Source organism: Nyctereutes procyonoides, unplaced genomic scaffold (assembly GCF_905146905.1).
Source record: "Nyctereutes procyonoides isolate TBG_1078 unplaced genomic scaffold, NYPRO_anot_genome, whole genome shotgun sequence".
In the NCBI taxonomy this organism is placed as follows: Eukaryota; Metazoa; Chordata; class Mammalia; order Carnivora; family Canidae; genus Nyctereutes; species Nyctereutes procyonoides.
Genome location: NW_026575049.1, coordinates 34,892,355 through 34,912,312, shown reverse-complemented (window position 1 = coordinate 34,912,312; position 19,958 = coordinate 34,892,355). Strand labels below are relative to the sequence as shown.

The 19,958-nt window shown below is 43.5% G+C and overlaps 1 protein-coding gene across 9 annotated transcripts in view; it reads left to right on the top strand.

Moving 5' to 3' along the window:
* TXNRD1 (thioredoxin reductase 1) overlaps positions 1-14,237 on the top strand; it is a 120,715-nt gene extending 106,478 nt beyond the window's left edge. For all 9 annotated transcript variants that reach the window (XM_055328402.1, XM_055328401.1, XM_055328403.1 and 6 more), the window contains 2 exons: positions 390-524; positions 12,316-14,237. In XM_055328402.1, the coding sequence (XP_055184377.1) occupies positions 390-524; positions 12,316-12,378 (198 nt within the window). In that variant the 3' untranslated portion in view covers positions 12,379-14,237. The remainder of the gene's footprint in view (positions 1-389; positions 525-12,315) is intronic.
* The last annotated feature ends 5,721 nt before the right edge of the window (positions 14,238-19,958 follow it).

The window sequence follows — 19,958 nt, the reverse complement described above, 5'->3', positions numbered from 1 at the left end:
GCCAAAACCAAGAGTCAGATGCTTTAACTGACTGCAACACCCAGTCACCCCTAGATTTTTTTTTAAGTAATCTCTGCACCCAACGTGGGGCTCAGACTCACAACACCAAGATCAAGAGTCACACATTCTACCAAATGAGCCAGCCAGGCACCCTGAAATGACTGTTTTTGAATGTTATAGCTATCACGCATAGTTTATCTGGAGCTTTGAGACAACCAAATAGAGGAGATGAGGATAGAACTGCCCGTTGAAAATATTTTCCAGAACATTTTGGTGCATGTGTTAGTAGAAGTCTTTCTGAACAGGGTTTTTAGAATAGACTGGGTCCATGTTCTAGGTTGTTAAGGGGGAAAGAATCAGCGTAACTATTACTTTATTTTATATCTTAGGAACGTGTCGTGGGCTTCCACGTACTGGGTCCAAATGCTGGAGAAGTTACACAAGGCTTTGCAGCTGCCCTCAAGTGTGGACTGACCAAAATGCAGCTGGACAGTACCATTGGAATCCACCCCATCTGTGCAGAGGTGGGTCCCCTGTACTTTGACAGCTCTGTTTAAAAGTGCACGACATCATTTGCCTTTCAAGTGGCAAGTCCAGGACTCTGAAGTTAGTGTCCTTCTGTTGTAGTTGAGCTACTTCTGTACCTCCTTACAGTTTAATTTCCTTTTTCAGATACTTTTGTTCCTGACATGAACTGGATAGGAGTATCATGCTAATGGTAAAATGATGGCAGTGATTTATTTATAGAGATGTGCCTTAAATTTTTTTTATCATGTCTCCTAAATGATTTTCTTGGCAGTCAATGATAGTGCCCTTCATACCCAGAAAGAGCTTGCAGTCCTAGTTATCCCAGAGCCACCTCAAGGCTCAGTGATGTTGTCTGCCTCTAGCTTTCTGTATCAAAGGATGAGATTTGAAAGTGTTGCTTTTAAAAGATCAAGCAACTGACACTAGAACTGGAAGTTGACCACTCTGGGCCTCTGGGGTGCCAACATTTCTTCATGCTTGCCCATGATCATGCAAGAGTTGAAGGTTATTATGTTTACTACTAAGCAGGGCTTGTAAACCAAAAATGTGTCGACTTTGGAGACTGGCAAAGGTTGGGAGAAGGTAGCTCATATTAGACCAGCGTAGGTATGGAGTTGAAAACCATAGCTGTTATCTGGTCACCAGAGTGAGTGGTTTCCAGGGTGTATATCTGCAGGTGCATGCCTGATTTCATTCTGCAGCTGGTTAACTGATGGGTGTCTGTTCTTTTTGCCCTTGCACAAGTGAATTCTTTGCTGAATATGTGAAATGTCAGCTTCAAGACTAAGGAAACATTTGGGTGTCCTTTTGCTTTTGCCTTTTCTATAATTAGGGATAGGGTCCTCCTCTGTGTTAATAATATACACCTGGCTAGGATGGAAGCATAAAATATTAACATGTTTCGTGACCAGGGCATTATTCATAGAAAACTTCTGTTTTTGTGAAATAAAACTAAGCTTCAAAAAAATGACCCCAAAATTGAAGAGTCCAGATTGAAGCTCTTAAAGAATATACAGCATATGTTTTTTGTTCATTGTAATGACTAAGACTATCTGCCTGGGGAAGGAACCAGCTAACTTCAGTTTTTTCATAAATACTTCCATTGAGATAAATATTAGTATATAATATGTCTTTAAAAGACCAAGTTGATGTAACAAAGTGCCACACATTGGGTGGCCTAAGACAAAAAAGTTTATCCTCGCATAGTTCTGGAGGTTGGATGTCTGAAACCAAGGTGTCAGCAGGGGCATGCTCCCTCCCAAGGCTCTGGAGAAGAATCTTGCCTGGCTGGCCTCTTCGAGCTCTTGGTGGTTGCTGGCAGTCCTTGGTCGACCTTGGCTGAGTCCTGCATCACTGTCATCTCTGTCTTCACGTGCATGGCCTTGCCTCCTGTGTGTCTGTGTCTGGATTCCTCTTATTAGAGGGACCTCAGTCACTGGATTAAGGCCCACTCAATCCAGCCTGACCTTATCCAAATAAGATCACGTTAACAGGTATTGAGCATGTCATTCTGGGAGACTTAACCCACTACACTGAGTATATTTAAAATTTTAGAAGCCAATCCAAGATATTTAAAAACCACAGCAGTCGTCTCTGTCCTGGATGAAAAGGTGACTTTTCAACTTGTGTATGTGAGTGTCTTAACTTTTTAACTCTGAGTTTGAGTTTAGCCCTCAGTGGACTGGTTAAAAGACTGACTCAAAAAAAAAAAAAAAAAAAAAAAGACTGACTCCCATCATCCACGTGTTGTATTGTGACCCGGCAGTGGCAGGTGAGGTGGTATCTGGCAGGATGATAGCCAGCTGTGCAGAGAGATGGCATTGAAGAGGCAGGGAGTCTTCCCGAAGCCTCTGCCTGCGGGTAGGTCAGCCAAAGGTCTCTTCTTTTTGGTATACTTGGCACATTTTGAGCATTTGCTCCTGTGCCTCTCCATTTGTTGGTTCTCTTATGACTTTGAAGCTTGGAGGCTGAAAGTGTCGCTGATTTGTTAGGGCTTTAAAAAAATTTTTTTCCCAAGCTGGTGTTGGTTAATTAATGAGAGAAAACGTGGGTGCTGCGTCACTCGGTGAACACATTTGTTGTACAATTATGAGTGTAGCACTGTGCCAGGCATTTATGGGGTTAGAGCAGAGATATAAGATGAGACTCAGAAAGAGCAAGTGGCAGCTGAGTGAAATAGCAATTGCAGTTCAGTGTGACAGGCCCCCAGATCAGGGGCAATCCTGATGGCGTCCAGAGTAGGGAAATCCAGGCAGGACAGTTGAGGAGGTAGTTCTGGTCTGTGATGAGTAGTGTGTTGGTAGTTAGCCTGTCAGAGGGAATACCAAGTACAAGGCCTCTGTGGGGGAGATCATGTTTCTTTAAGGAGGAACAGGGAGGACCTCTACTGCTGTAGCTTGAGGAGCCTATAGAGAAGTAAAAACAATGATGCTAGAGAAGCTGGTAGGAAGGTCATGGCCTTGTAAACCAGGGGCTTTATCCTGGGGGCACTGAGGTTTGGCTGAGAGAAGGTTAGAGCCAGGGGTAATGTGATCAGATGCACTGTAGAGAGAAATCACTGGCTGCATTGGGGCATTGCTCTACTGGACCAGAGCAGACACATCCAGAAGGGAATGGGGAGGTGGTACCTGCCTAGGGTAGTGGCAATGGACGTCAGGAGACCTTGAGACATTTGAGAGAAAAATAGGAGGTGACTTCATGGTGCTTGCCAACTGACTGCAAGCGGGAGAGGGAAGAAGCAGAGTGATTCACAGCTATGGCTTGAAGTGGGAAGTGGTGGCAAAAAAAAGCAGGTTCCAGGGGAGTGATTCTAACCACAGCGCCGACATTCTTCAGGCCTTCCTCTATGTGACAGGCACTCTGCTCTCTGCAAAGTCCTTACAAGCATTCCCCGGGGGCGGTAGTAGCTCCACTTGACAGATGGAGAAATGGAGGACTGGGAGGTTGAATGGAACTGGCAGAACCAGGCTTCAAACCCAACCAGTCTGGCTCCTGAGACACCACTGTACAAGTGATACCCTACTTGCATACCTCTTCTATGATATTTGACGTAGAATTTAAAATATAGAAATGATTTCCTGGTGGTAACATAAGTGTAGTGGAGACACAGAGCTGGGTTGTAATCTCAGCAGAATCTCAGCCTGGCCATGGCATCCAGCTTTTCAGACACCTTAACTAAAGCAGAGATGGTGCCAGAGTCCTAGGATTAGTGGACGACACTGTGTGGAGAGTTTGTAGGCTGGGTTCTTCTATCATTATAGAAGATGTAGCTTTACTCAAGGTCATCCTTACAGTATTTCTTAAGAGGGCTGGAGGATGGGGTGGGTAGGGATGTGTATTTTGAAAAAGGTCCTGTCCCGGATACCTGGCTGGCTCAGTCAGAAGAGTATGCAGCTCTTGATCTTAGAGTCATGAGTTTGAGCCCCACGTTGAGTGTAGAGATTACTTAAAAATAAAATCTTAAATAAATTTTAAACTAAAAACATGTGAAACAAGGAGAAAACAAAAACAGTTGGTCCACTTTTCCCACCCTCACCCCTGCCTCTTGTAACCACTAGGCTGTTTTCTCTGGGATCATGTTTTTTTGTTTGTTTCAGAATCCACATATAAGAGAGATCCTATAATATTTTTCTCTGACTCATTTCACTTAGCATTATGCTCTTGAGGTCCATTTATGTTGTTGCAAATGCCAAGATTTCATTCTTTTTTTAAGGCTGAGTAATAGTCCAGAGGGTGTGTGTGTGTGTGTGTGTGTGTGTACACCACGTTTTCTTTATCTACTGATGGACACTTGGGTTGCTTCCATATCTTGGTTATTGTAAGTAATGCTATAGGGAACGTTGGGGTGGAGATAATCTTTTTCAGATTGGTATTTTGTGTTTCTTGAGGGGATACATACCCAATATTGGAATTCCTAGGTCATATTGGTAGTTCTATTTTAAACTTTTGAGGCACCTCCATATTGTTTTCCATAGTGGTTGTACCAACTTACATTTCCACCAACAGTGAGTGCACAGGGATTCCCTTTTCTCCACATCCTCACCAGTACTTAATTCTTTTCTTTTTGATAGTAGCCATTCTAACTGGCGTGAAATGGTATCTCATTGTAGGTTTTGCTTTACATTTCCCTGATGATTAATGATGTGGAACATTTTTTCATGTACCTGTTGGCCTTTTGGGTGTCTTTGGAAAAATGTTCAGATCTATTTCTTAATTGGATTTGATTTTTTGCTGTTGAATTGTATGAATTCTTTGTGTATTTTACATATTTAGCCCCTTAATAGATATGGATTTACAATTATTCTGTTCAGGCAAGAGAGGAGTGATTTTTTTTTTTTTTAATCTCTCAGTATGAACTGCTTGCTGGCAAATCAGATTTTGAAAAAATCAAATTCTTCCAATCTCCAACTATGGAAATATTTTTTTACAGCTTCTTGATCAAGGGAAAGTAAAATTTGATTTGGAGGCAGTTTTTAGGGGTTCTTTTTTTCTGTGTTAAATGGGGGGTCTGGCTTGGATGGTGATTGGATTAGTTGCTGGACCCAGTTTTTTCATGTCCAGCTTTATGCTATAGAGACATGCCTCTCACAGCCACCCCAGAGTGTGTGTTAGTAGTGCATTTGAGATATGGATGGAAATGAAGAAGGGAAGGTTAGAAACTTGATGGTATCTCAGGTTGGCTTTTAATTTTACGTGCCTCTGAAAATTTCATTTTATTGGATTTCACAAATATCAGTCCATGGGCTGGATTAGAAGTCAGTAAGTTAAAAACTGGTCCTGAACACTATTGTAGTGACCAGAACTAGCCACAGCTCTAGGGCCAGTGGCGCTGGTTTGCGGAATGAATCACGAAAGGCTCTTCACACCATTGTGGGAATGTAACCTGTTGTTTGAGCAACCAACCTTTGGTTCTGAGGAGTAATTACTGAGAAAAGTCAACAGATTGCTCAGTTGAAGAATTGCTCTAAGAGAAGGAGAGAACTCTTTTAGCCTGCAATTTTTTTGGTATCAATACTGGGGGAATCTTAATGGCTGGAGCATCAGTAATGCATTAGCATTATTCAGTGTGAAGATAGTGTGGTGATAATTTATTCCAGGTTTTGGAGCAGCAGTAATTGAATAGGAAACTGCACATCATTTGGAGGAGTAATTTCAACTAATCATGTTTATTTGTAGGGGAAAAATAATAGCTCAAAAGGAGAAAACATTAGGAAAGACCCGTGAAATGTTTTTAAGTCAGTCTTAGTGCTGAACATCAAAAGTTGTAATCAATGTCAACATCGCAGCCTTGGAACAGGGGGGCTTGTGAGGCTGGGAGGTGGTGATGGATCTGAATGTGAGGGGGGTGCCTATATCAGCACTTGACCTTCGTGAGTGCACTTCTTGCTGGGCTAGGAAAGTGTGAAGGGGTAGCCTCCATGCTCATCTTTAAAATATGTGCTTTTAGGAAAATTCTAAAGCAGCTATGTGCAAATAAAAATGTTGTAAAAATTGACCTTATTTCTTTTTTCATTTAGACTAATCAACAGTGGCACTTTGGGTTTTTGATGGCCTTCCTTCCTTCCTTGCTTCCTTCCTTCCTTCCTTCAGCTTGTACAAGCAGGGCAGGATGGGGCAGAGGGAGAAGAAAAGAGAGAATTTTAAGCAGGCTCCACACCAGTGCGGAGCCGGACTCGGGGCTTGGGGTCACAACCCTAATATCATGACCTGAGCCAAAATCAAGAGTTGGACACTTAGCCAGTTGAGCCACCCAGGTTTCCTTTTCTACCAAAAATCTCCCACCAGTTCTATTTCCAAATTAATTCCTGAGAAGTAAAACTGAAGCGAACCCTGAAATGTGTTGTAATGTATTCCTTGGCTCTTTATCTTTCTTCTTTTATAAAAATTGAGGCCAGTGCATTTGATGATACTTTAAATTGCCCATGATATCATCCTAACACAGCTATTTTCATTATCATGTATTGTCTTTCTGTCCTTGTTCAGTGTCACATTTTTTTAACAATTTTTTTTGATTTTTTTTTTTTATTTATTTATGATAGTCACAGAGAGAGAAAGAGAGAGAGGCAGAGACATAGGCAGAGAGAGAAGCAGGCTCCATGCACCGGGAGCCCGATGTGGAATTCGATCCTGGGTCTCCAGGATCGCGCCCTGGGCCAAAGGCAGGCGCCAAACCGCTGCGCCACCCAGGGATCCCTCAGTTTCACATTTTTTTAAACAAAAAATTTTTTATTGCTTTTCAAAAGTTTCCATAGCTTACAGTGTCATCAGCATGAATTTGGGAGTGCTAATGAAAATGTTGCAAAATTCAGTGTAAATAAATCTTTTTCTGTATCAAGTAAAAAAGGACTAACTTTCAAGGATTTTTACATATCTTCGTTAACCTATTTTTAAAAATATGAATTGTTCATATTTTCTTCTAGCTTCAAATTTTTAATGTTTTAATATACTGTTCATTATTATTTGGGTCTTAATTTTTTAAGGTGCTGATGATATATATAGTTCTATAGATATGTTTATCTATATGTATGTAAGTAGTAAAAAGGCTTTTTGTCACTAGTTTAAGACTGAAATGGACCAAGGGCTTTTCTCAATAATGTTCCTCTTTTACACAAAAGTTTTTCTCCTTTTATTCGAAAGTATTTTTTTTTAAAGATTTTATTTATTCATGAGAGACAGAGAGAGAGAGGCAGAGACATAGGCAGAGGGAGAAGCAGGCTCCATGAAGGGAGCCCAACATGGGACTCAATCCTGGGTCTCCAGGATCACACCCTGGGCTGAAGGCGGCGCTAAATTGCTAAGCCATCAGGCTGCCCTCAAAAGTAGTTTTGATACTGATTGCTATTGCTTTGACCAACATTAAGTCAAAGTAGTCTTGCTTTCTTGTGCTCTTTCTTCTTTATATTAAAAACCAGGAAACTAGTTTTTCCTCAGGAAGCAAGGGGGTAGCTGACCAAAAAATTTGCCCAGGTGTCCTGGTGTGCCAGCACAGATGTGGGTACTGCATGAGTCTTGCTTCTGCTGGGGACTCTCATAACTAAGCCATGGCCTCCAGTCTTACTCCAGATGCTTACTGGCTGGAGGGGATCAGCCTGGGTGTAGAGGACAGATGGAGTCTACAGAAACTTACTGGTGTTTTTTCTCCATCCAAGTGCTGTGGCCAAAAAGGTTTGGACTGAAATCTTAAGTATACTTGATATCCAAATAGGCTTCTAAGTTTAATTAGTTGAACACAATGCCCTTTTATGTTTTCATGACTGGGCAGTACAGATGGACAGTTTGGGTGGTGGTGTTTGTTTTGCTTATAAAACCAGGTCTCTTCCTTGCCAGTGCTCCATGGTCATCATGGACCAGATGTGACTATTTCCATTCTGTCTTCACTCTAGGCCCTGACTCATAGAAGCAGCCCCTTCCTGGGGCATTTCTGGCTAAGATGCAGAGGGGAACAAGATGTAGGAAGGCACACTTTGGTGCTCCTGGTTTTCAGAGGTGACGCATCCCTCTTCCTTACACTGCAAGCCCTGGGCCCCTAACATCTAATAGGGCAAAAGTGTGTAATGTGTGCCATACAGAAGTCTTCATGGTGAGACGAAGACATTGGAAACTAGCAAAAACTTCCCAGTAGGTCAGTCAGAATGATGAGACACGAACTGAGTGTCAGTGTTAACACAAAAAGAGATCAGATATGACAGAAGAGAAGCTATGGAAGACCTCAGAATTGATTGCTTAGCAGCAGGAAGGAGACAAAAGAATGAAACATTAACTGCAGATATGTGGCCTAGTGATGGCCTTCACTGAAGGAGCTGGATTCAGGGAGGGGGATGGTTCAGTCTTGTACGTGATGGGTTTGAAATGTCATCCGGGAAGAAGTGTTGTGTTGGGTCTTACTGGTAGATACAGTTCAGGAGGGACACATGGTGGCTGGAGAAGTGGTGCCTTCATCTGCCTAAAAGGGAGAGGCCAACTGAATAAGACATGTACTGTGAGGCTGTCTTAGGGGGAGAAATGGGGGCCGAAGCCTGGGGCAGCATTGGTGCAGCACCCCACAGCAGACAGGCAGCTGGGCTGCACAGCCCCCCAAGGGCTCAGCCAGTGCATTAGCCAGGGGAGATGGGTGTTCCTGCATGTGTCCATGCCACGGTGGGAGGAGCCACTAGGGGAGGACATGGGCATGGGAAGAGGAAGGAGTTGTTAAAAGGGAGATGAGGGGGATGACAAGGAGTGCTGCAGAGGGTGTGTGAAGAGAAAACTCAAGGTGCCCCCCTGGGTTTGGCAGCCAGACATTCCTAATGAACCCCAGGCGTGGTGGCAGGGACAGAATCCAGCTTTCAGTGAAATGAATCAAAATTGACTGTAAGTACCAAGAGCCCAAGATTCTGTCTGTAAAGAGGATGAGCGACATCGGTGGTAGAGGTGATCATAAGGTGGAAGGAGAATTGTTTCAGGATAAATGCAGTGTAAACACATTTGAAAGCCAAGGAGGAAGAACCAGTGGTAAAGGCAAAGTTGAGAGTAAAAAGAGGTGGGTGGGTTCAGGTGATGTATGAAAGAACGCTAGGGGTGGGATCCTCAGCCCAGCCTGGCAGCCTGAAGACTGTTCTTGCGAAGTCATGGAGGAGGAGTGGTGGTAAAAGTGGGCTATCCCTGGGTGGCGAGCGACAGGCCGGTGATGGTAGGAAAGATGTTACCTCTTGGTGCATTTCCCTGAGCTGGAAGGACTTCCTTTCCCATTTTTGGTATCGTAGGTCTGCTAGTGACAAGTCGCTTAGCTTTTGTTTGTCTGAAATGTCTTCATTTTGCTTTCTTCATGGAAGGAAGGTTTTGTTGACCATAGAATTCTGGGTTGACAGGTTTTTTTTTTTTCTTTGAATCCATGCCAGGTACCTGGGTTTTGTTGTCTTCCTTTAAAAGGTACTGAGTTTTCTTGTGGTAGATAATGTCCTTGTGGATCATTTGATCCTTTGTAAGCTTGTTTTTGAGCTTTGTTAGGGTGGTCTAGGATAGCTTTTACTCTGGGGCCAGTAACATTACTAGCTTAGCCCTATTTTTAGATGTGGCTTTCTGGCGTCTCTGCTGATTGCTCCAGGGCCTCAGAGAAGTCTCCGGACTCCAGTTGGTGACAACGGGAACATCTCCCAGACCCAAGTGGATTCTGGTGCTGGTTCAGCATACAGTTGTCTGCTGGTGGTTCTTCTCTGGCCTCATGGGGTCCTGCCCCCCACATGCGGAGAGCTTGGTATTCAGGTGGAGATGAGGGGACAGCTCTTTCTCTACGTGGCTGCCTCCTCTTGGGAATTTGGCCCCACAAATCCCAGCCACCTCAGCTTCCCCAGTCTCCACTCTGTCTCAAGTCCCTGAGATGTTTGTGTTGTCTCTGGGCTGTACCAGGGTCATACAGAGGCTTCCAGGTAGAAAGCCAGGACTGTTGAAGGCTCACCTTGTTTCTCTGTTTCTAAATGTGTAGAGTATAGGTTTTTAAAAACCTTGACTGTAGGCTTCCTATTTGGTAAAACTACAAAGATAAGCAAGTGCTGGTTAGTTTACATGCAGTAGACTTCTTGAATTTGGATTTTGCCCAAAATTCCTGCGCTAATGTTCCACAAGAAAGTGTACTATAGATAAACCTGCATTAGAATCAATCACTTGGGACTCATGCTAAAAATGAGATTGCTGGGCCCTACCCTAAATCTGCCATATTGACATCAGTATAATTTCTGTGTATTTTTATCTGTGAGTAGACTTTGTTCACTAATGTTTGAGAATCACTGTTTTTATGAATAGTAGACGGTAAAATAGCTACTTGAAGATGTTGAGGCTCTAAGTCCATAAGCACCAGATGTTTGCAGGATGTGACTTGAGGTGGACTCATCAGTTGGTCTGGCACCTTGGGAATCCAGTCACGTAGAAGTGACATATACTTTCCAACCCAGAAGTTGTACCTCTAACTGCAGGTACAAGGAGACAACTGGAACGTCACAGAGCGTATTGCAAATAGAATATTAGTAACTGCTGGAAGGGCCACCTATAGGAGCCTGGGTATGTAATTTGTAATATATTCACTGAATAATTGGATTCTCTAGTACACAGTGTATATAGTGTACTGTAGTTACTTGAATACTATTCAGTGAAAAGTGGAAGAATTAGAGATACTTGTATCCTTATCAGTGAATGAATTACAGAAATGCAAGATGATGCCAAGGAAGCAGGTGGCAGAAGAGTACATTTATCATCTTGCTATTTAGAGGTAAAGTTGGTAGAAACCCACCAAAGAAATGCAAGAAATGTATAGGAGTGGCAAGCACTGGTCGGGGAGGAGAGGAGAGAGGTGATGAGGGAGGAGCGCACATGGGGCTCTAACCACATTTATACACACTGAATAGCACATGGGTGTTTGTGACAGTATACTGTATACCTTTCTACATTTCCAGAATATCTCACCTTGCATTTCTTTTTTTTTCATTTCCACAAATATTTTATTGAGAACCTAAGCCACATACAGCAACACTTAGATTATTATAACTCCATCAAGAATCAAAATTATTTTTTCTTCTTATAGAAATCCCAGCATTTCTCTCGAAATTTTAAATAGTTGCTAGTTTCCAATTAGTTCCTCTCTTTTTTTTCTGATCCTCCTCATACTAACTATCCTCTTAGTAAAATTGAAAGTTATTTCATAGATAATTTAGAAAGTTTCTCTTATTTGATGTGAAACTAAACATTTTATAAAATTACAATGATTGAAAAAGGGCATAACCCTTCTGTCTTCAAATTTTCCATTTGGAAAAAAGTGGAGAAAATTTCCATTTCCATATTTAATCATAGTATCATTAAAACACATCTTTAAAGAAAGATAAATACATCATAATCTACAGTTTATTAAAATTATAGTTGCTATGTTTTATTTCCCTCCAGGTTACTAAAGGTTTTCTTTTTAAATTTTTTTAATTTAAATTCGATTTGCCAAATTATAGTCTAACACCCAGTGTTCATCCCATCAAGTGCCCTAATCAGTGCCTGTCACCCAGTTACCCCATCCCCCCCTTCCATAAGCCTTTTTTTTTCCCTCAGAGTTAGGAGTCTCTCATGGTTTGTCACCCTCTCTAATTTTTCCCAGTTCCCCTCCTTTCCCTTATAATCCCTTTCACTATTTCTTATATTCCCTGTATGAGTGATGAAACCATATGATGATTGTCCTTCTCTGATTGACTTATTTCACTCAGCCTAATACCCTCCAGTTCCATCCACATCGAAGCAAATGGTGGGTATTGGTCCTTTCTGATGGCTGAGTAATATTCCATTGTGTATATACGACATCTTCTTTATCTGTTCATCTGTCGAAGGACATTGAGGCTTCTTCCACAATTTGGCTATTGTGGACATTGCTCCTATGAACATTGGGGTGCAGGTGTCACGGTGTTTCACTGCATCTATATCTTTGGCGTAAATCCCCAACAGTGCAATCGCTGGGTCTTAGGTTCACCATGCTTTTCTTTGAGAGAGTTGGCCAGCAACCGGGATGACACATTTAATTGTTTTAATCACTCTCATGAAAATAAAATTCTTCATTAGATAAAACTTAAATTTTTTTCCTCTTTTACCTTGTTTTTAAAATACATCTCCCCTTTTATCCTCTGAAAAAGTTGTGATACCTTTGGTCATACTTCTTTTCCATTTTGTTCACTGTAAGTAGTCCTCTGAGTCCATCTTAGTAGGTTTGGTGTTACTGGCACCGCTCCCTGGTGACTTCTTGGCTGGGGTGTCTGAACATCTCCTGTTCTGTCCTTCCCGCAGGTATTCACGACCTTGTCAGTGACCAAGCGCTCTGGGGCAAGCATCCTCCAGGCTGGCTGCTGAGGTTAAGCCCCAGTGTGGATGCTGCTGCCAATACTCCAAACCACTGCTGTGTTTCCTTGCCCAAACCCAAGGGGAAGTTTTTAGGAAGGTCTTGGGCTTTGGCACCTGGACGTCCTGTGCGCACAGCACCCAAGGCCCCCTTGGATCTCCTGGGCAGGAGGTGGTGAATGGAAGGCAGGCAGCGTCGCACTGGGGTCACCGTGAAGGACTGGAACTGACCTTCGGCATGCATCGGCGTGGTGCGTCCATGAAGTCACTGGCCTCAAGCCATGCGGTGGGCAGTGATGGAGCAACTGTCGAGCAGTTTTAGTGTGATCTTTCCTTTCTGAGTTTGCCTATTCTCCCTGTTAAGCTTTTTAATGTTGATTGCTTTTTTTTTCCCTCCAAGGTGTAAATGATACTAGAGAGGAGAAATGTTAGCAGTTGGTTTTTGTTCAAAAGCAGGTCTTGAGAATGCAAGTAAGGTGCCTTGTGCACGGGAGGCGTGGTTTGGTCACTTGGAGGCTGCTTAGGCTTGTCCTGCACAACAGAACTGTGCCAGGATTCCAGTGTCCTGTCCTTTGTGACCGACCTATCATTCAGTGTCTCCCCTCAGGGGTTCTGTGTCAGAACAAGTACAGTTGTGACAAGATCTGGCCTCATTTGTCCCATTTGCTACATCACCTACTGTTCTTAGTTTTAATGCTGTTTAGGAAAGAAGGTGGCTCCTTGGCCAGCTTGTTTGAAGTAATACTCCACTGCACAGACCTAGTCAGAGAGGAGGGTTCCCACCAGGACTCACCGTGGAGGCAGAGGTGCACCTTTAAATGGGGAAGAACAATAAATATTTTCCTTTATTTAGTGTATCGTGTTGGTCTAAGTGAGCTCTTTCTCAGTAAGAAACATTTAACTTGGGTAATACTTTTTGGGGGTAACCTGAGCTTTAAGCTAAAAACAAAGACTATCACAGCCTTACTTTTCATGTGTGTTACATATCTATCCCTTCCTATGAGCTGTGTTCATAGGAAAATAGGTCCCTCACACTTACGATTCAACTCTGTTATGGTAATTGATGTTTAAAGGAAGTATTAATGTCCTAAGTTATTATTTTTGAACACAGGTGGATGTGAAGGATTTTCATTTAAAAACCAAATGGTTTTGACTTTTTTTCTGTTGAATGAATGACTGATCCTGGCGGAATTGTGGTCAAAGCATTCCAGCTTGTAGCATGACAGAGAGGGTTGGCTCTGCAGTTTGAGATTCCTACATGAATGTGCTGACTATTCCACGATGACGTGTGGGCCACTTTGTCTCTCAAAGTTGGATCTGCACCATATGCTGTGGCTGTCAGGCCCCTGCCAGCCCATCACCTCCTCTCAGCTCGAGTTCTCAGCAGCAACGCTGAGTGGCAGTACATTTTTTGGTCACCTCAGGGAACTTCTGCATCTGCCTGGCATGTAGTCAGCAGGGTGCCTACCCCTGTCCCACACGGCTCTGCCTCACGCCCTCACCCATGCGGCTCTGAAGAGCACAAAAAGGAAAACGGGGATTTGGGGGGGGGGAGGGGACAACGACTGAGGCAGTTGACTGTGTTCAGCTTTATTTATTTTTTTTAGTCGATTTTTTTTTCTCCAAGACTACCAGTCTCAGAAGTTAGAACAATAGGCAGTATGATATGTTTGTGCCTAATCATGTTGTGATTCTTTCTTCTTAGTAGAATGGAATGTTGTCCCCCATAAGAAGGATTATACTTGATAGACTTGTCTTATTTAGGTTCTGTAATTGCCCACTGTACTGAGATTCATATTAAATCCATGTATTTTTGTTATGTACCTTCTGGGGGAAAAAAAATGTGAAACATTAAAAGGTATTAATATGCACCCTGTGTGTGTTCTCAGGATTCTTTGCACGAGTGCTGGCTAGATTTCAGGCTTTGTGTTGATGATGATGATGACTCACTGCTGAAGAAGCTCCACTGAGGCCACTAAGGTGTATGTTTCCATGTTGTTGGCTTTTCCGATTCCATTTTCCAGTTCACTATGATTTTCCCACTCAGTCTTGATCTTTAGGGCGGCAAACCCCCACTCCACTCAAGCTCATACTTGGTCCCAGCACCTGATGTATCCCTGGCTATGCATCTGTCACTGCCCCACAGAGCAGCGTGCAGGCCTTCCATCCTTCCTCCCAGCAGTCCTTGGAGAGCAATCGACAGGTTATTGGCATTCCCAGCCTCTGGTCATGTTGGGCATGGGGTAGGCATTCATTCTTATTTACAATAATGCCAATTGTCATGCTCCACTTCATTTTCTTATGCATCAGTTGCTAAGCAGAAACTCCTCTATTTTGTGTTCATTCTTAACCAAAAACCTTTCCAGAATATTTCTGTTCCACCCTGAGTGATTGCAGAGTGCTAACAGTCATAGTGTAATACCCACCCACCATAGCCTGTGCTGGGTGCTGTGGCTTGACAGGCATGAGCTGCCTTCACCCTTCATCCTTAAACAGCTCTGTCCTAAAGTGCTCCTGTACCCACCCATTTATAGGTGGAGAAACTGGCCAAGGGTGGGAATCCCTGTTCAGGATTGCACAGCTAGTTAGTGATGTAGCAAGTATTGGAAACAAGAGCTAGGTCTGTGACTTCACTGGGCCCTGCCTCTTCACCACCTTTCCTTACTGCCTCCCATCCACCTGTGACAAATGGGAGCTTTCAGGGTTGCTGGAGCCATTCCAGGGACTCTCCATTTTTCACACACATGGCACAGTATCATCGGCATGGTTAATACTTTGAGATGTCCTAGCACTTTTCCTGACTGGTTTTTACACTGCCAATTTATTTCCACACGAAAGCCAGGATTTTATTGCTCAGATTCCCTTGCCCCAAGCCGTCAGGATCTTCCAGAGGCCTCTAAATAGGCCCTTAGCCCCCTGCCAGACACCAAGCCTGGGCCCTGTACCTCTGACCTTGGCTTTCACATGCTCGTCTGGTCACACTTCAGCTCTGTGCTCCACACACACTCTTCCCCTGACCTCCCTGCTGCTCTGGACTGCCTCCATCAAGAATTCTCCTTATACACATCGTGGTACTCTGTGCTTTCTCTAGAGCACTTTGAATTACTCCGCATAGAGACTGGTACATGTGTCTTCTCATCTGTCTCTACTTCTTAATAATCAGTGTTCTCTACCTCTTTCTGCCCCCCAGCTTGTAGCACAAGGCCACCTGTATGCACAAGAGCAAGTGCACTGCAGAAGCACCACAAAAAAAAAAAAAAAAAAAAAAAGTTTGTAATTGGCTTGGCTGGTGGAGCCTTAACCTTGGATCAGATCCTGTCTAAGATGGCCACTTTAAGGGAGCCTGCCTGTTAATCTCTTCCTCTGATCTTAGGAACCCTTGATGCAAATGTTAATGAGAGTAGAAAGGGCAGGAACAGAAAAACTGGTCCACCTCAGCAATGAGGAAAAAGGCAAACTAAACTGCTTGGAGGCACCATTGCGTTGCAGCTACCTGGCAGATTTTATGTCTGACAGTAACCAAATGTTGGCAAGATGTGGAGCATGGAACATTTATGTATTGCTGGCAGGAGTGTACATTAATGGGTACAGTCACTTTGGGAAACTTTTGGAGCAGCCCCAAAAGCCATCAGACAAGAATGGACACACAAATTGTATCTTCATGTAACAAGACTACAGCAGCAAAATACTTAATATGACAGATGAGTCTAAAGCAGCACTGAGTGAAAACGTCAATGTAACTCTACTGCCTACACAGGCAGGACGAAGCAATAGCTCCCATGTTTAGAGAGAAAATTGGTGTAGAACAGTAAGGGAAAGCAAAAGCATGAAAATTCAAAAAGAAGAATATGTAGAGTACAGGCTGGTGGTTGCCTAGGAAGGGATAGAATGGAGGGGGTGGTCAAGACGGGACATGTAGGAACTAAAGGATTCTTTGTTTTAAGATTATTTGTTTAAGAAGGAGTATGAGCTGGGGCAGAGGGAGAAGCAGACTCCACTGAGCGCAGTTTCCTAACATGGGGCTCTCAGATGCTTAACGACTGAGCCACCTAAAGATTATTATTATTTTTTTTTTTTTTAGAAAAAAAAATTTAAGATTTTATTTGACAGAGCAAGAGAACACAAGCAGGGGGAGCAGCAGAAGCAGAGGGAGAAACAGGCTCCCCACTGAGCAGGGAGCTCCAGGTGATATGGGACTCAATCCCAGGACCCCGGGATCATGACTTGAGGCATCCAAGGGCTCCTTACAGGCTTCTTACTTAACCCATGTGGAAGACTTCTGTATCTGTTGTATCATTTATGTTTACAAAAGTTCCTTAGTATCTACTCAGTAGCTCATTCAGACAACTTCAAAAGGACAGGGGTGGGGGGCAGCTTGAATGTTGGTAGAACGCCAGGGAGCAAGAATGAATCCACTGAAGTCCTGCCCTGGGAGCTAGGAAACCACACTCTAAGAGAATAGTATACTGTGCTTCACTTTATTGTGCTTTGCACATCCTGTGTTGTTTGTTTTCTGCTTTTACAAATTGAAGGTTTGTGGCAACCCTGCATAGTACTGGTGCTCTTTGTCTAATAACAATTGCTCACTTTGTGTCTGTGTCACATTTTGGCAATTCTTGTAATATTTCAAACTTGTTCATTACCATATTTGTTACAGTGATCTGTCATCTGTGATCTCTGCTGTTACTGTTGTGATGGGTTAGGGGCACCATGAACCTTGCCCACACAAGACCGTAAACTTAATCTATAAATGTGTGTTCTGAATGCTCCACCAGCTGGCCATTCCCCAGTCTCTCTACCTCATCTCTTCCATGAGACACTAAAGTGCTGAAATGAGGCCAGTTGATAACGCGACAGTGACCTCCACGTGTTCAAGTGAAAGAAGAGTCATGTGTTTCTCACTTTAAGTCAGAAACTAGAAATGATTAAGCTCAGTGAGGAAGGCATGTCAAAAGCTGAGACAGGCTGGAAGCAAGGCATCTTGCACCAAACAGCCAGGTTGTGCATGCAAAGGAAGAGTCTGTGAAGGACATTTAGAGTGCTACTCCAGTGAACACATGAATGATAAGTGGAACAGCTTTCTTGCTGATAGGGAGAAAATTTGGTCTGGATTGAAGATGAAACCAGCCACAACATTCCCATAAGCCAAAGCTAACCCAGAGCAAGGCCCTCAACTCTCCCAATTTTATGAAGGCTCAGAGGGGAGGCAGCTGCAGAAGAAAAATTTAGAGCTAGAAGGGGTTAGTTCATGAGGTTTAAGGAGAGAAGCCATCTCTATAACATAGAAACTTTTTTTTTAAGATTATATTTATTCATGAGAGACACAGGGAGAGAAAGAGGCAGAGACACAGACAGAGGGAGAAGCGGGCTCCAGGCAGGGAGCCCGACGCAGGACTTGATCCCGGGTCTCCAGGATCAGACCCTGGGCTGAAGGCAGTGCTAACCCACCGAGCCACCCGGGCTGCCCAGAAACAGTGGTTTCTTGATAGAGAATCGACTCCCCATGAAGATGCTAAGAAGATCATAATGAAAACAAAGATTTAGAATAACACATAAGCTTAGTTAATAACACAGTGTTAGAGTTTGAGAGGATTGACTCCCAATTTTGGAATTTCTACTGAGGGTTAAAAGCTACCAGATGGGCACCTGGGTGGTTCAGTTGATTAAATGTCTAACTCTTGGTTTCAGCTCATGATCTCAAGGTCATGAGATTGAACAGCCTCGTCAGGCTCTGTGCTGAGTGTGGAGCCTGCTTGGGGTTTTCTCCCTCGCTCTCTGTTTCTTCTCACCCCCACACATGCACTCTTTCTCTTAAAAAAACAAACAAACAAACAAAAATCACTGCTACCAGACAGCATCTCATGCTACAGAGAAATCGTTTGTGAAAGCAAGAGTCAATTGATAGAGCAGACTTCAATATTTTAAGAAATCTCCACAGCCACCCCAACCTTCCACAACTACTGCCCCAATCAGTTAGCAGCCAGCAACATCAAGGTAAGAACCAACCCCCCCCCCACCAGCAAAAAGATTGTAACTCATTGAAAGTTCAGATGATGGCTATTTTATCAATAAAATATTTTTAAGTTTAGGTATGTACTTTCTTCCTGGCGTAATGCTGTTGTGTACTTAATAAACTACAGTATAGTGTGAACATAACTTACATGCACCAAAAAAAACCAAACATATATTGTCACTGTATTGTGATAGTCACTTTATCACAGTGGCCCAGAACCAGACCCGCGGTATTTCCGAGGTGTACCCAAACAGCGGAAGGTCTTTCCTGAACATCTCTCACCATAATTCCATCCCTGATATGAGATCTAGGAATGAGCAGAACATAAACCTAATTATGGGGTAATTTGTGACACAGCAATGGGGGTTAGAGAAGGAGGTCATAAAATGAATAGCCCATATCTCTTCCCTTAAACCCACTTTAAGTCAGAGCACTCAACTTTATTTATTTTTTAAAGCTTTTATTTATTCAGTGAGAGAGAGGCAAGAGACACAGGCAGAGGAAGAAGCAGGCTCCATGCAGGGAGCCCGATGTGGGACTCGATCCCTGGTCTCCAGGATCACACCCCCAGCTGCAAGCAGCGCTAAACTGCCGTACCACCAGGGCTGCCCAGAGCACTCAACTTTTAATATTTCATAGGATTTTATTTAGAAAAAGAAAAGAGCCTTTTTTTGTTTTGTTTTTAAACTTGAGATTCTACTGCAAGAAAGCGGGATTTTACTGCAAAGCCTTTCCTGCTAATGCTCCACAGCACTGACCCCATACACCGTCCTTTGGGTAATGTGGGGAGTCTCACAAGATGCTGAGTAGAGCGGGGTTGGGGTGTTTCTAGATCCCCTGGATGGCTGTGAGTGGTACCCCACCATGAACTGCCTTATTACAGCCATGTGCCTCTCAGGCACTATTTCCTAGTACTTGAGATTGGAAAGGCAGGTCAGCTCCAAGTCCAGTACAGGTGCAGGAGCTGAGGGCTCCATGTGAAGCTACCTCCTCAACATTAAGGTCAAGGTTAAACAGCTCAACATAGAGCTGGAACCAGAAGCCGTCGTGTTCCTGCTCTGTGCTTTCCCACAGCAGCATGGTACTGCTTTGTTCCTGCCACCATCTCCTCCGTAGATTGTTCCACATGCCTAAGAACACCAGCCATGTAAGCACACTTGATTGCAAGGGAACGAAGGGCACAAAAGCATGTGTTGACTTGGAAATATGCAGCAAATAGGTTGGTCATTGGCCTGGTGGCCAGCACACAGAGGATGTGCAGAGTACAGCGGGGCATCAGAGCCCATGGTGTCAGCTTCCTTGCGGGCATGATGGGGGTATCTTCTTGGATGTCAGGAAAATGAGGAAGAGTCTGCCTAGTCATTGCAAGAGTGAAAATCCTGGGTGAGTTTGCTGAATGAGTGAGGAGGCAGACACAGTTATGGAACGTTCCTTACATCCAAGGTGCAGTGGATACAGAGAGTGAATAAACAAGATGGTTAGTTTCTGTATCAACTCGACTGGATCATGGGATGCCCAGATATTTGGTGAAACGTTATTTCTGGGTGCGGTGTGAGAGTGTTTCTGAAGGAAATTAGCA